Genomic DNA, 12252 nt, shown 5'->3' on the forward strand with positions numbered 1-12252 from the left:
TGTGCCCTTCCTCTGGGAGGTCCTGCCTGCCCAAACTGTCAGTGTCGACAAGGTGAGAGTGTCACTGGAGGGGAGGCTTAGCCCCAACTTATCACAAGAAATTAATAAATAAGAGAAAGTGACTTAATGAGAACTAATCTTATTGTATTTTATGTGTTTCAAGCCCCCTGAAACAAAATTATGGAGATATATTTTTAAAAAGCACACAGAGGGCCAGTTCACAATCTGGTGGTTAAGAGGGGCTAGCAAGTGGCATGGTGGTAAAAGGCGCTGGACTCCCACATGGCCGGCCACGGGTCAAGTCTCGGACCTGGTGGCTTGCTTTCTCACTTCCTCTCTCTCTCTCTTGTGTCTCTCTGATCAAACTGGAAAATAAGAATGATAATAATAATAAATAAAGTTAAATAAAATACTTCTTTAAAAAAAAAGGGGGGAGTTATATCTCACTTGTCTTACCTCAAAGTTTGCGTCCTAAACCTGATGGTGTGAAATTCATTCCAGTCACGTGTGTCGGCATGCCCCAAACCCCAACAGGATGGAGAAATGGAAGAGAAGGGACTGCTGCCTGACCCCTACCCACTGGGAAGTGCTTTAACCCTCCTTCTCGCTGTCTCTCTTTGGTAAATGCAAACATTACCTGGCAAATTAAGAAAAAAAGAGCACTGAATTTGAAAGTAAAACATAAATAAGAAATTGCTTCTAATATGGCCACATAAAAGGGAAGCAAAGAAACAATACAGAAAGACCAGTTTACCCTTTCTTTCTCTTTCTCTCTCTCTTTCTCTCTCTCTCTCTCTCTCTCTCTCTCTCTCTCTCTCTCTCTCTCTCTCTCTCTCTCTCTCTCTCTCTCTCTCTCTCTCTCTCTCTCTCTCTCTCTCTCTTTCTTTCTTCCTTCCTTCCTTCCTTCCTTTCTCTCTCTTTCTCTCTTTCTCTTTCTTTCTTTCTTTCTTTCTATATTTAAAGAGATTTTTTTCTATAGGGCATTCACTGGAGAGATGGAGAGAGACAGAGAGACAAAAGGAATGGCCCCGGGAATGGCCTTGTCAAAATCCCTTCTCCTTGTCTCCTCTTGGGATTTTAGGTATGCACACACATGCACCCAGCATGAGTTTCAAGCTGCCCGATCCAGGACTCAAACTGCAGATGACCACGTAGGAATCCAGTGTCTTAACCACTATGCAATCTGCTGGCCCTATTCCTATTTATTTCTGAGCGGTCTTGTGCCCCAAGGCACAGCCAGCCAGCTAGGCAGGGAGTAACATTTCAATCCACTCTGGCCTTCCTTACAGCGAGAGCAAGAAAAGTCAGCCATGGGCGTCACCACCTTGAGCAGCCCTGGACAGCAGCCTTTAAAATGTTCACCTCTTCAATGATTTGGCCTAAGGCTGAGCTGGTCTCCAGAATCTGTCTCCTGAGAACATTTTAAAGTTGTACTTAATGGTTTTTCCTGTTGAAGAATAACTTACCCCAACTCAAAATGCAGCTAGAGACAAAGACACATTGGTCCATCCCATTTACTCATCACTACCCTGCAGACTCACATCATTCAGCCTCCAGGCACGTTCTCAGCCTCAGCACCACGGCTGTGGGTTGTCAGGGGCTGTTCTGCACACACCGGACTCCAGCAGCATGTGGGCCTGCACTCCCTGGATGTGAGCAACATCCTCCACACTCCAACCCTAGTTATGACCATCAGAAACACCTCCATGCATTGCAAATGCTGCCCCTGGCTAAGAAACATTTCTGTTTACTAAATGACAGGCTTTACTTACTCCCCCTTGATTCTGTGACTTTGCTTCTGCGACATTTTTCTTTCTCTTTGAATTTCATCCTTTAGATTCCAATTTGAAGTTGTTTCAGGAAAGATTTTCTGGGGACAGAAGTTGGCATAATGGCCATGTCTCTGGACTCTCATTTAGTTGACTGCGGTTCGAGTCCCTGCCGGGCACGTGTTTATGTGTGCCCCCAAGATCCCGAAAGGAGAATGGAGGAGAAGGGATTGCCCCTGGGGGATGATTTCTCACTTTCTGTCTGTCTCTCTCTGTCTCTGTCTCTCCAGAAGTACACATGCCCTATAGCAAAAACCTCCCAAAGAAAAAGAAAGATTTTTTGAGGTAAACTATTACCATTTAAAAATATCTTTGCGTAGCCTCATTCTAGTTTTGCTGCATATGTATATCTGATTAATGTTTATTTCTCTTAGCATTTTTTTTTGGTGGGGGGGGATTTTTGCTATAGGGCATGTGTACTTCTGGAGAGACAGAGACAGAGAGAAAACAAGAAATCATCTTTTAAGGGGCATGGTCAAGCCTCAATCCCTTCTCCTCCATTCTTCTCTTGGGATTTTGGGCATGCACACACACTTGCCTGGCATGAGTTTCAAACCTTCAAGTCCTAGACTAGAACTATGGTCAAGGTCGACCATGTGGGAGTTAACCATTACACTATTCCCTGGCCCCCCTTTTAGTTATATATTTTTAAGGTTTTTACCATAGGATGCGGGAGCTCACCGGACAAAGACAGAGAGAGACAGTGAGAGTGAAAATGAGAAATCAGTCCCCAGAGGGGATGGCCATGCCACAATCCCTTCTCCTCCATTTCCTCCTAGGATTTTGGGCACACAGGCACTCAAGCCTGGTGTGAGTCTTAAGCTGCCAGATCTGGGACTTGAGCCATGGTGAGCCATGTGGGAATCCAGCATCTAAACCGCTACACCACCTGCTGGCCCCTCTCTTGGTTATTTAAGGATCTTCTCCTGCTGTGCTATGTTTTCTACTCTGAGGAGCTGCCGCTGGAAGCTGTGGCACTGTTCTTTGGAGGTAATGTCTTCACTCTCTGGTGGCTCTGAACATCTTTCTTTGGCCTTTGATGCTCTGCAGTCTCACGAGGACAGGGCAAACTTGGATATGTTTTTATTTATTTTACTTTCAATTCATTGCATTTCCTGAACAGAAAACAGGTATCTTTTAATTAGAAAGTCTCAGTTCTCAGTTGCTGTTGTGTGACCCCTCCCATATTTGCTATCATCTCCATTGGAATTGTAACCAGATGTATGTTAAATCTTCTCACTCTATTCTCCCTGTAACAAAACATTTCTTGCCTACGTTCCATCTGTATGTTCAGGTTTCATACTGGGTAACTTCTTCAAGCCTATCTATTGTTTCCTAAATGAGCTCCTAGTCCATGACTAGTCTACTACTGTTAAACATTCCCATGGAATATTAATTCTGATTAGTGTACATTTAATTCTACTTATTCATTTATACAAGTTTTCTTTGATTCCTTTTCAAAGTGGACCACTGATATGTGGGATATATTTTTGTTCTTTGCCATATGTTTTATCCCAGTGTTTGTTTATTTTTCCTATTAAACATCTCATTTTACATCCTGGTAACTGGGGCTGGTTCGACAGCTTCCATCTCAGGAGCCTCTTGGTATGATGCCCTTTTTCTAGTCTACAATTTTTTCTTTCCAGGCTATTCTGTTCCTTGGAATACTATTTGTGGGAATTGTTTTCGTTGCCTGGGCGGGGGAGGGGGTGTGTGCACTCCCCCTGTGTGTGTTTGTTTAGGTCAGATCCAGTTCTTTAGAAAAATACTCTACTTAGATTTTTCTGACCACACCCCATAAGAGGGTGTGCACACTAGAGACAGCATCCACTCAGGGAAAACATTAGTATTTCTCTCCCCTCTGGTCAGTGTGGGAGTCTACTCTGTCTCTTTGCAGAACAGGCTTTGCAGGGGACTCCGGCATTACGAGAGAGACTTTGATCTGCTTCTCTCTACTTGGGGCCCTAGACTCATCATGTGCTCAGTCTGTCTTTGAAAACCCAAAGCCCAGTCCCCAGGGATCAACGAGGCTCCCAGACAACTGTACTTCAAGGCAGGCTTTGCCCTGTGGATCCCAACTTCCACCTCTAGGAATCAGCTTCTCTTCCTTGCCATCTCAGCTGTGATTTTGAAAGGACATGCTTTATACAATATTCAAGACTTCCTGGATTTGCTTCAAGGTGCATCTCAGGCTGGCTTCATAGTCCTAGGAAAGGAGCAGTCTCCTCATGGTTAAAGCAGCATCACTCTGGCACACCTGAGAATGTGCAGAGCCTCACGGTGTTTTAATTTTCAATCCCTATGCTTTCCCACCTGCCTGGTGCTTCTGAAATAATTTCTGGGGCCATTGGCAGATGCCTGACAACATCCTTTCCTGCAGATTCAAAAGGCAGTCTTTGTCCTGGCTGCACCCCAGTGCCCGACAGAAATAGAATGAGAAGTGAGATCCAGCTGGCAAGATCTCAGCCTTGGAACAGATAAGCAGTAAGAAGGATTTCCAGCTACGTGGTCAGAAGAGAACCATGAAGGCTGGTCACAGTGTGTTAGGCCTGGGTGAAAAACCACATCCTTCTCTCAAACTCACAGTTGTTATATTGAGACAAACTTTTCTCTTCCCCCTAGCCTGCCCTAGGACTCCCCTCTTATTTAAAAATGAGCCTTCAACAGCAATAAAGTCTATTAATATGTAGTAGTAATAATGATAATGACCAATGACAGAGTGGTTCCGGCTGTGAGCCCTGGAACCCTCACCAAGGTCCTCAGTACATGTCAGACTACAGCGTCACAGCCTGTCTGCTGGAGGGACCTTTGCTTTTCAACCTATCTCCATAATACAGCCCTGAGCCTGCACATGGTACTCAAATATGTTCAACAAGTAAATACAAGAATACTTTTTCTGCTGGGATTTAGTAGACTTGGAGATTGCATCTGAGTAGGAAATGCCTTATGGGAAATACATCTCCCTAGAGCCAGCCCCTGAGGATAAGAGCATCCCCAGATATCATCCAAGAAACCAAAACACACCTACACATCCACACCAACCCCAGGAGCAGTTTCTTTCCCCATGGGTTCAGAGCTTGATAAACTCAAACTGCTTTCACATACATCTCATTTACTTCTTAGGATTCAACCTACTCTTTGCCACCATAAGACAACAAAAGTCTGAAAGTTATTCAGGGGGACACAGGATGACACAGAATATGAGTTTATAGTGATGCCTGTAGACAGTAAGTCCTTGTTTCAGATTTCTAGAAACTGACCCTCTGCCCAACCAGAAGGGGGTTGGACTCAAGAGCATGGTATCCAAGTTCCTAAACCTCCTCTGGAGACCAACTGGCTCTGTGACCGTGAAGAAGGCACTTATGGTCTAATGTGGAATCCCACTGCCTGTGAACAGTGAAACTTTACAAAGTCATGTGCCTTCGGGACACAGGTGCGTCATGTACACACCAAGGAAGGGTGTGCTTAGCTGGAAAGCAAATCTCCTCCTGAAGACCCTGCTCAGCTCCTGGATATCAACCCGTTTTTACAAGAAACAGGCAATCCAGGCATTTAATGAACCTCTCAAGTGTTGACATAGGCACCAGTCAAACGTCTTCTACACCATGAGTCAGACAGTCCCAGGGGGTCCTGTCCACCCCTCGAGACACTGCCCACTAGAGTGCTTCCCCCTTGCCCTCAGGGAACTCCTGGGGCTAAGTACCTCTCACAACAGCTCAAGCTTCCATACTTTGACAAACACAGACATTTATCCTATCCTAGATAGCTTGAGTCCAACCTGACATAAATCCACATAAAAAAGCGCTGAACCAGATGGATCCCACACTTGCTGGACACAAATATAGGACACGTGCTCCAAACCTGTGTAAATGCTGCTCTCTCTCTCTCTCTCTAAATACTCTCTAAATATTCTCTCTGCCCCATATACATTGCCACTTCATCACCACGTGGTCAGGCAGACTGTGGTATGGTAGGATGTGTATGGTGATCAGAGTCCAACAGGCTGGGGCTCAAATCCTGGCTCTACCAAGTAGTAGCTTCTATGACCTCGATTAAGTTATTTAACTTGATCGCGCTTTAGTTTTCTCTCCTTCAAAATAAAAACAATAGCACAAACGCCTCCATCAGTTGTGTAAATTACCAAAAATATATGCCAACACACAAAAAAATACAGGCACAGGATAAATATTAGTCCCCTCTGCCCATTACAAAAGGCCAAACATTGATGGTGTTAATTCCTCCATCATATTGACACATCAAATTGTGTGGTGCATATCAGGGAATAATTTATAAAGTTGTGTTTTCCCCATATGAGTTAGGGACACATCAGAAAAGCCCAGAGAAGCCATATGGACCCCCTCCATTTTTAAAATTGTACTATTTTTGTGACTTTCGACAAATGATAGAAACTGAGAAATCCCAAATTTGCAAAGTCTAACTCAGAACCAAAACAAACTCAGAAGCCTCAGCAACATGAACTTTATATAGACGAGTTCATTTTGCCTTCAAGAGGTAGACAATAACATTAAAAGAACATAAATATTGTCAGACTGAAAGGTATGAATAACTGGGTCATTAATGGCAGACTTTCATAATCAAAATAGAGATCTATTTAGATGGAAGTTTTGATTCCAAATTTAATGTCATTTTTTTTTCCATTCATAAAAGTTTAGAATTGAAATTTCATAACAGGGTTAATGGCAAGTCACATATCGAAGCCATAAATAAGGGGTCTGGTCTACCTCAATGATCCCAAATCATTGCACCTACAAATACCCCTTCCAGGTATCTGTCTCTCAACAGTGTTTATGCTACAAAAGACAGTCTAGCAAGCAGAACTTATTAATAATTCATTTTCTCTTTTTCTTCAAAGTCTTACACAATTGCCAATCAGTGCTTCTGATGGGCTACGATAACCAGCGTTGACACACTGAATTGATATCATCCCAACCAAAAGCAAAGAAATGTCACATTTCAGTCATTTCATGTGGCCTTGCTTCGGAGCCACGTACATTTCATTTGCTTCTGTGAAATACTGAAACAAGTTTGCAGACTGCTATTTCAACCTTCAGAGTCTCCCAGAGGATAAGAATTCCCATGATAGGAACAAGATGTCTTGTTCATCAAAACAGAATCATTTTTTATTAATAGTTTTAGAATTTGATTTGCTTCTGGAACAGTGAGTAGAAATCAGGGGTTGAATTTCAAACTGCTCAACAGAGCCCTTCACAGTCACCCCTTAGTTTTTTATGGAAAGAGAATCCATTCACACAAGTCAGACAAGAACCCGCACGTGGAGCTCCAAAAGGAACAGACATGAGCCCTAAGGCTCAGGGTGGGCCGCTTAGTTCTGATTATTTGGCATTCAGTTTATTACCACTCACTCTGTGCCTCCTTTACAAACACTTTCTCCCAATAATACTTGCTGATACATCAACTGCATTATTTATATAGCATCTTGGGCTCATGTCTGATGTCAACTCTGGTCATTGAGACCCCACATTAAGGCCTGAATGTCCTCTCAAATCAAATGGTAGAGTCCTAATACTCATTACCTCAGAATGTGACAATATTTGGAGAGAGGGTCTTTCAAGATGTAATTGAATTAAAATGAGGTCATGAGTGTGGATGCCAATCCAATATGACTCGTATGCTTATTAGAAGAGGAAATGAAGACACAGACATAAACAGAGGGAAGACCATGTGAAGATGCAAGGAGACAGTGTCTACACATCTAGGAGAGGGGCCCAGAAGGAACCATTTGGTTTACACTTCGATCTCAGACTTCCAACCTCCAACCCCCAAGATATTCCAGTTCTGTCACTTAAGCAACCCAGTTTGTGGGACTCTATTCTGGCAGCCCTAGCAGATTAATGTACCCTAGGAAGCTAAAAACAGTTGAACATGACATTCATTTATAAAATCATATAAACTGGGGCCAACAGGTGGCATGGTGGTGAAAGGCACTGGGTTCCCACATGGCCAACCGAGGTTCGAGGCACGAACCTGGCAGCTTGCTTTCTCCCTTTCCCTTTCTCTCTCTCTCTGTCTCTCTCTGGTCAAACCGAAAAATAAAAGTAACAAATGAAATTATATAAATAATTCTTCACAAAAACCCCCATATAAACCAATAGTCCAGCGTCCTTAGTCAATGTGGATGCCTGCCTGGTGTAAGTTGAAGAACAGGACACGTGGTATAATCTGCAAGGCAGAAGAGAAATTTCTACTGTTAAGTATGTTTTCATTTGGGTGTACGAATTAAACTATAGCCATTCCTGAGATGTGAAAATTAAACTACAACCATCCCTGAAGGAGACGATATTACTCTCATTATTATCAGCAGCTTAATGGAATTTTGTTGAAATAGTGAGCTCTTTTACCAACATCTGGCTGAGATCAAACAGGCTGTAAGGAATGGGATGGGAGTTTTGATGGAGTAAAACAGTGCAGAGAGAAGGAGAAAGACAGGTTTGGAGTATGCAGAAAAATGGGCAGGGAAGGCGCAGAAAAATCGTGTCCCCAAGGAAAAGGAAGTGCAGGAAGACTGTGGGAAGCTGTTCCCTCCCAGAAGCAAATGTCCTACAAGACTGGGCCTGGCAGGCTTGGAAATTTTATGTGCTACTGATCTGAGACAGCCACAGGAGGGTCCAGCCTGCATCAGAGATGTTCTTTCTCTCTTGGGAAGCAGGGAAGGGCCTGTGCGTCTCCCACAGAAAAAGCCTCAGGTACCATCTTCCTTTCACCTCCTTCCTCACTAAGGTAAACAGTGTTCTAAGCATGACCCTGTAGCACAATCTCCATATGGATTACATTTTCTTTAAAGAAGCACTTCAGACAGAAAAGGTTTCCTTTTTCTATTTGTGTAAGTTGTGCAGTGAAAACTACAGACTATAATTTCTCTCTCTCTGACACCCAGAATGCCCAGGGCAGGCATGGCCGTGATTGCTGTGTCCCTCGCTGCTCAGTTTCACAGCTCATCTCTGTTACTGCAGCCCACAAACCCTGTGGACTCACAGCTGACACTCTACCCTCTTCCAGCCATCCTTTCAACCCCACCCGGCAAAGCGTTGGGTCTTCTTTTGTGCATTGAAGGAAACAAAGATGGAGACATTCAATGACTTGCGCAAGGCCACACTTAACTAGGGACATGCCTAGACATCTTCCTGATACTAATAGAAACGAGCCAACATCATACAATAAAATCTTCATGGGGATAACATGTTATGGCATATAATTAAAAATTAGTGACAGCTTGCAACATTCAAGCATATTTGCATCCGAGCATCTATAATGATTACATGAAAGTTAAGAATAAAATGTCATTTGAAGGTGGCAGATATACTTAATATTTTCAGAATAGCTTTACCGGTATTTTATTTCTTCCTAAGATTATAATCATTCCAGTCCCCCTTTTGTCAATATTGTCTCCCCTCCCCCACCCCCAGAGTTTGAAAACACATTCTATCTATCGACTACCGCTTTTTGCCAACCGAGATCAAAGAATAGATCCCCTCTCCCTCGGGCAAAGGCAGCAGCATGGCTTCCAGCACTTGGCAATGAATGACTAAAACAGAAGTTTGAGTTCTCTCTACCTGTGATTTCAGGCAGACAAATGACTGCTCTGTGAAGTGTTCGGGCTCTTTAGATCATATTGTTAATAATTTGTCAGCCTACCTCATGGGACAGTTCTAAGAAATAACTGTGTAACTATAAATAATTTGAGCAACAACAAATGTTTTTAATTAAAAGGCAATTTCTTCTCTTTGAAGTCTTTAAAAGTTCCACTACAAAGCCAAGATACTCAAGATAATTTTGTTGGGTGAACACCTATGACCCTGTCCAGGCCACTTTGGCAATGTCTCCAGTAGACAGAAAGCACTTTGTGGGGCAGAGTTCCTGAGTTAGTAACATATTGCCTGGGCCAGGTTCATATAAGGGTCTCATATTTCTCCAAATAAATGAAGCCAGGACTATGAGTAACTGCCAATGTATGCCTGGAGCTAGATCTTGCCTGAGGAGCTTACAGGATAGCTGGCCCCCCCATCTTACATATGAGAAGAAAGAATATCAGGGAACACGAGGTATGTTCCAGTCATGCAGCTGGTTATAGGCAAATCCAGAATGGAAGCCCCTGTTTCCTGACAAAATCTCAGTGCTCCTTCTACACTTCGTGCATTATCTATATAGATCTGTGCTTCCTGGCTTTATATTTCTTCAACACATGGTAATTTGCTGCTTTGACTCGTTATCTATGTGTGCCCTTCACATTCTGAACCATGGAACCAGCAAATCTCAAGACTGATCCCGGAGGGAAATTCCAGCAGGGTTCCTCCCCATGGGCCCTCCAATCTCTGCAGGCTCTAGGATGCCCTCTGCAGGTCAGAAAGAGATATCTCTGGCATGCCAAGTCAATGGGCCAAGTCTAGACAGGTTGAACCTACTTTGGAATTTAAAATCGCTGAACAGGGACCAGCAAGTAGTGTAGTGGTTAAGGTGCTGGACTCCCATATGACCAACCACGGTTGCAGCCCTGGACCCAGGGGTTTGAAAATCATGGTTGGTGTGTGGGCATACATGCCCAAAATCCTAGTAGGAAAATGGAGAAAAAGGGAGTGAGGCATGGCCATCCCCTCTAGGGGGTGGTTTCTTACTTTCCCTTTCTCCATTTCTGTCTCTCCCTCACTGATGATGGGGGGAGGACACACATTTGCCCTATGACTAAGAAATTTTTTTAATAATTAAAAAAAATTAAATTGCCCAACAGCTCTGTGGTTCTCTCAGCCCTCTAAAGGATCTCTCAGTCCTATAAAGGACAGAAAAGCTTTTACCTGCAGCCACATGTTGGGTGGCACCTCCATCTAAACCAGGGCCACAATGAGGCTGGGCTCTCGCCTCTCCTATAATGAATGTAAGGTGTGAAGTATCCTGTGTTTGGTTTGACAGGGGAATCTGGTTAATAGCTGTACAGCTTTCACAAGTTATTTAAATATTCTGGGTCTGTGTCTTTTTTTCCCCATAAATGGACATCATAATCATCTATTTTATGGCATGCTATGAGGTTTAACTGAAGAATGTACATGAAAACACAATCTTGAACTGACACCCAGTAGGCATCAGGGAGCTAGCTGGTGGTGCTATTAATATTACTGCCACTCATCTAAAAATGCAACCGCTTCTAACCATAAACCAGACAGCTTGGTTTTGCCACCCAAACAGCAAATGTTTTCATTTTAATTTTCAGAACATTTGGGTGATACCCTGGACACAGAATCTAGGGAAATGGCACATTTATATGGATAGCCTCCCTTAATGAGCTATTAGCTGCAGAAATTATCCCAAATGGCAAGGTAAATTACCCTGTGTTGGAAAACAGGGTGAGTATTTCACCGGCAACAGTCTTACATGAGGATTGATACATAAATGTTGGACGTACAGATAACTGTTGGGACCTGTTCTCATCAGTGCCGAGAGGGCTTCTGTCTAAGGAAGCCCTTGTATAGCGAATACCAAAGGAATCAGTAAGCACTGGCCACACTGATCTTGGAGGGATTACCTTTGCACTGAAAAAGAGAGGTCGTGTTAAAGGGGCGCGAGCAACAGCGCTCTTCACCTCCGACAACCACAGCGCGCCTCTTCTTCAAAGTGGGGGGCCACAGAACTACAGCTGTTCCACCCCTTCCTGGAAGGTGCAAAGTCGCCCTGCGGGCGCTCGCCTCTTACCACGAACTCCTCCAAAGTCTGGTAGGTCTTGCCCCGGAACTCGCAGTAGTTCTTCCTCTCCTTGCATTGCGGGCAGCACTGGCTCGTGTCGACGTGGATGCAGCGCGGGTGCAGCCGCGGGCACTCTGGCTGAGCGCACAGCGGCCCCTCCTCTGTGCACAGGCACGGGCAAGCCGAGGGGCCCGGCGCGAACTTCTCCCCGATCGCGTATACGAAGCCGCTCTCGTCCACACAGCCCTTGCCGCGGTAGTCCGGGTACGCGTACTCCTCCGGAGGCTCCGGCGTGGGTGCGAGTTCCGGGCTGGTAGCGTCCTGGGCTGCGGCGGGCGGCTGCGGGGTGTCCCCGCGGGGCCGGACCTGCAGGTCCCCGGCCTTGGCGCCCCCAACCTGGGCGCCCCAGGCCTGCTTCTGCTTGCTCCACGCATCCCGGCCAGACAGCCCTCGGCCGCTCTTGCTCTTCCAGTCCCGGCCGCTGCTGCCCTCGTCCCTCGCTGGGCGCCCGAGCTCGCTCACCCGCCCCGGGCTGTCCCGAGACGCGTGCTCGCGCTTCTCCTGGCCTGGCTGCTCCGGCGCCTGGGCCAGCTTCTCCAGCGGGATGCTCGGACTGCACAGAGCCACCATCAGGCAGCAGGTGACCAGGAGGGAACTGGAGAGCCCGCCAACTGCCATCGCAGTGGAGCTGGGCATCCCCTACCACGTCCCG

General features: G+C 45.1%; 1 protein-coding gene across 1 annotated transcript in view; it reads right to left on the reverse strand.

Moving 5' to 3' along the window:
- VWC2 (von Willebrand factor C domain containing 2) overlaps nt 1-12236 on the reverse strand; it is a 156458-nt gene extending 144222 nt beyond the window's left edge. The window contains exon 1 of the mRNA XM_006161807.1: nt 11550-12236. Within this exon, the coding sequence (XP_006161869.1) occupies nt 11550-12236 (687 nt within the window). The remainder of the gene's footprint in view (nt 1-11549) is intronic.
- Nucleotides 12237-12252: the final 16 nt, after the last annotated feature.

Source organism: Tupaia chinensis, unplaced genomic scaffold (assembly GCF_000334495.1).
Source record: "Tupaia chinensis unplaced genomic scaffold, TupChi_1.0 Scaffold139072_1, whole genome shotgun sequence".
In the NCBI taxonomy this organism is placed as follows: Eukaryota; Metazoa; Chordata; class Mammalia; order Scandentia; family Tupaiidae; genus Tupaia; species Tupaia belangeri.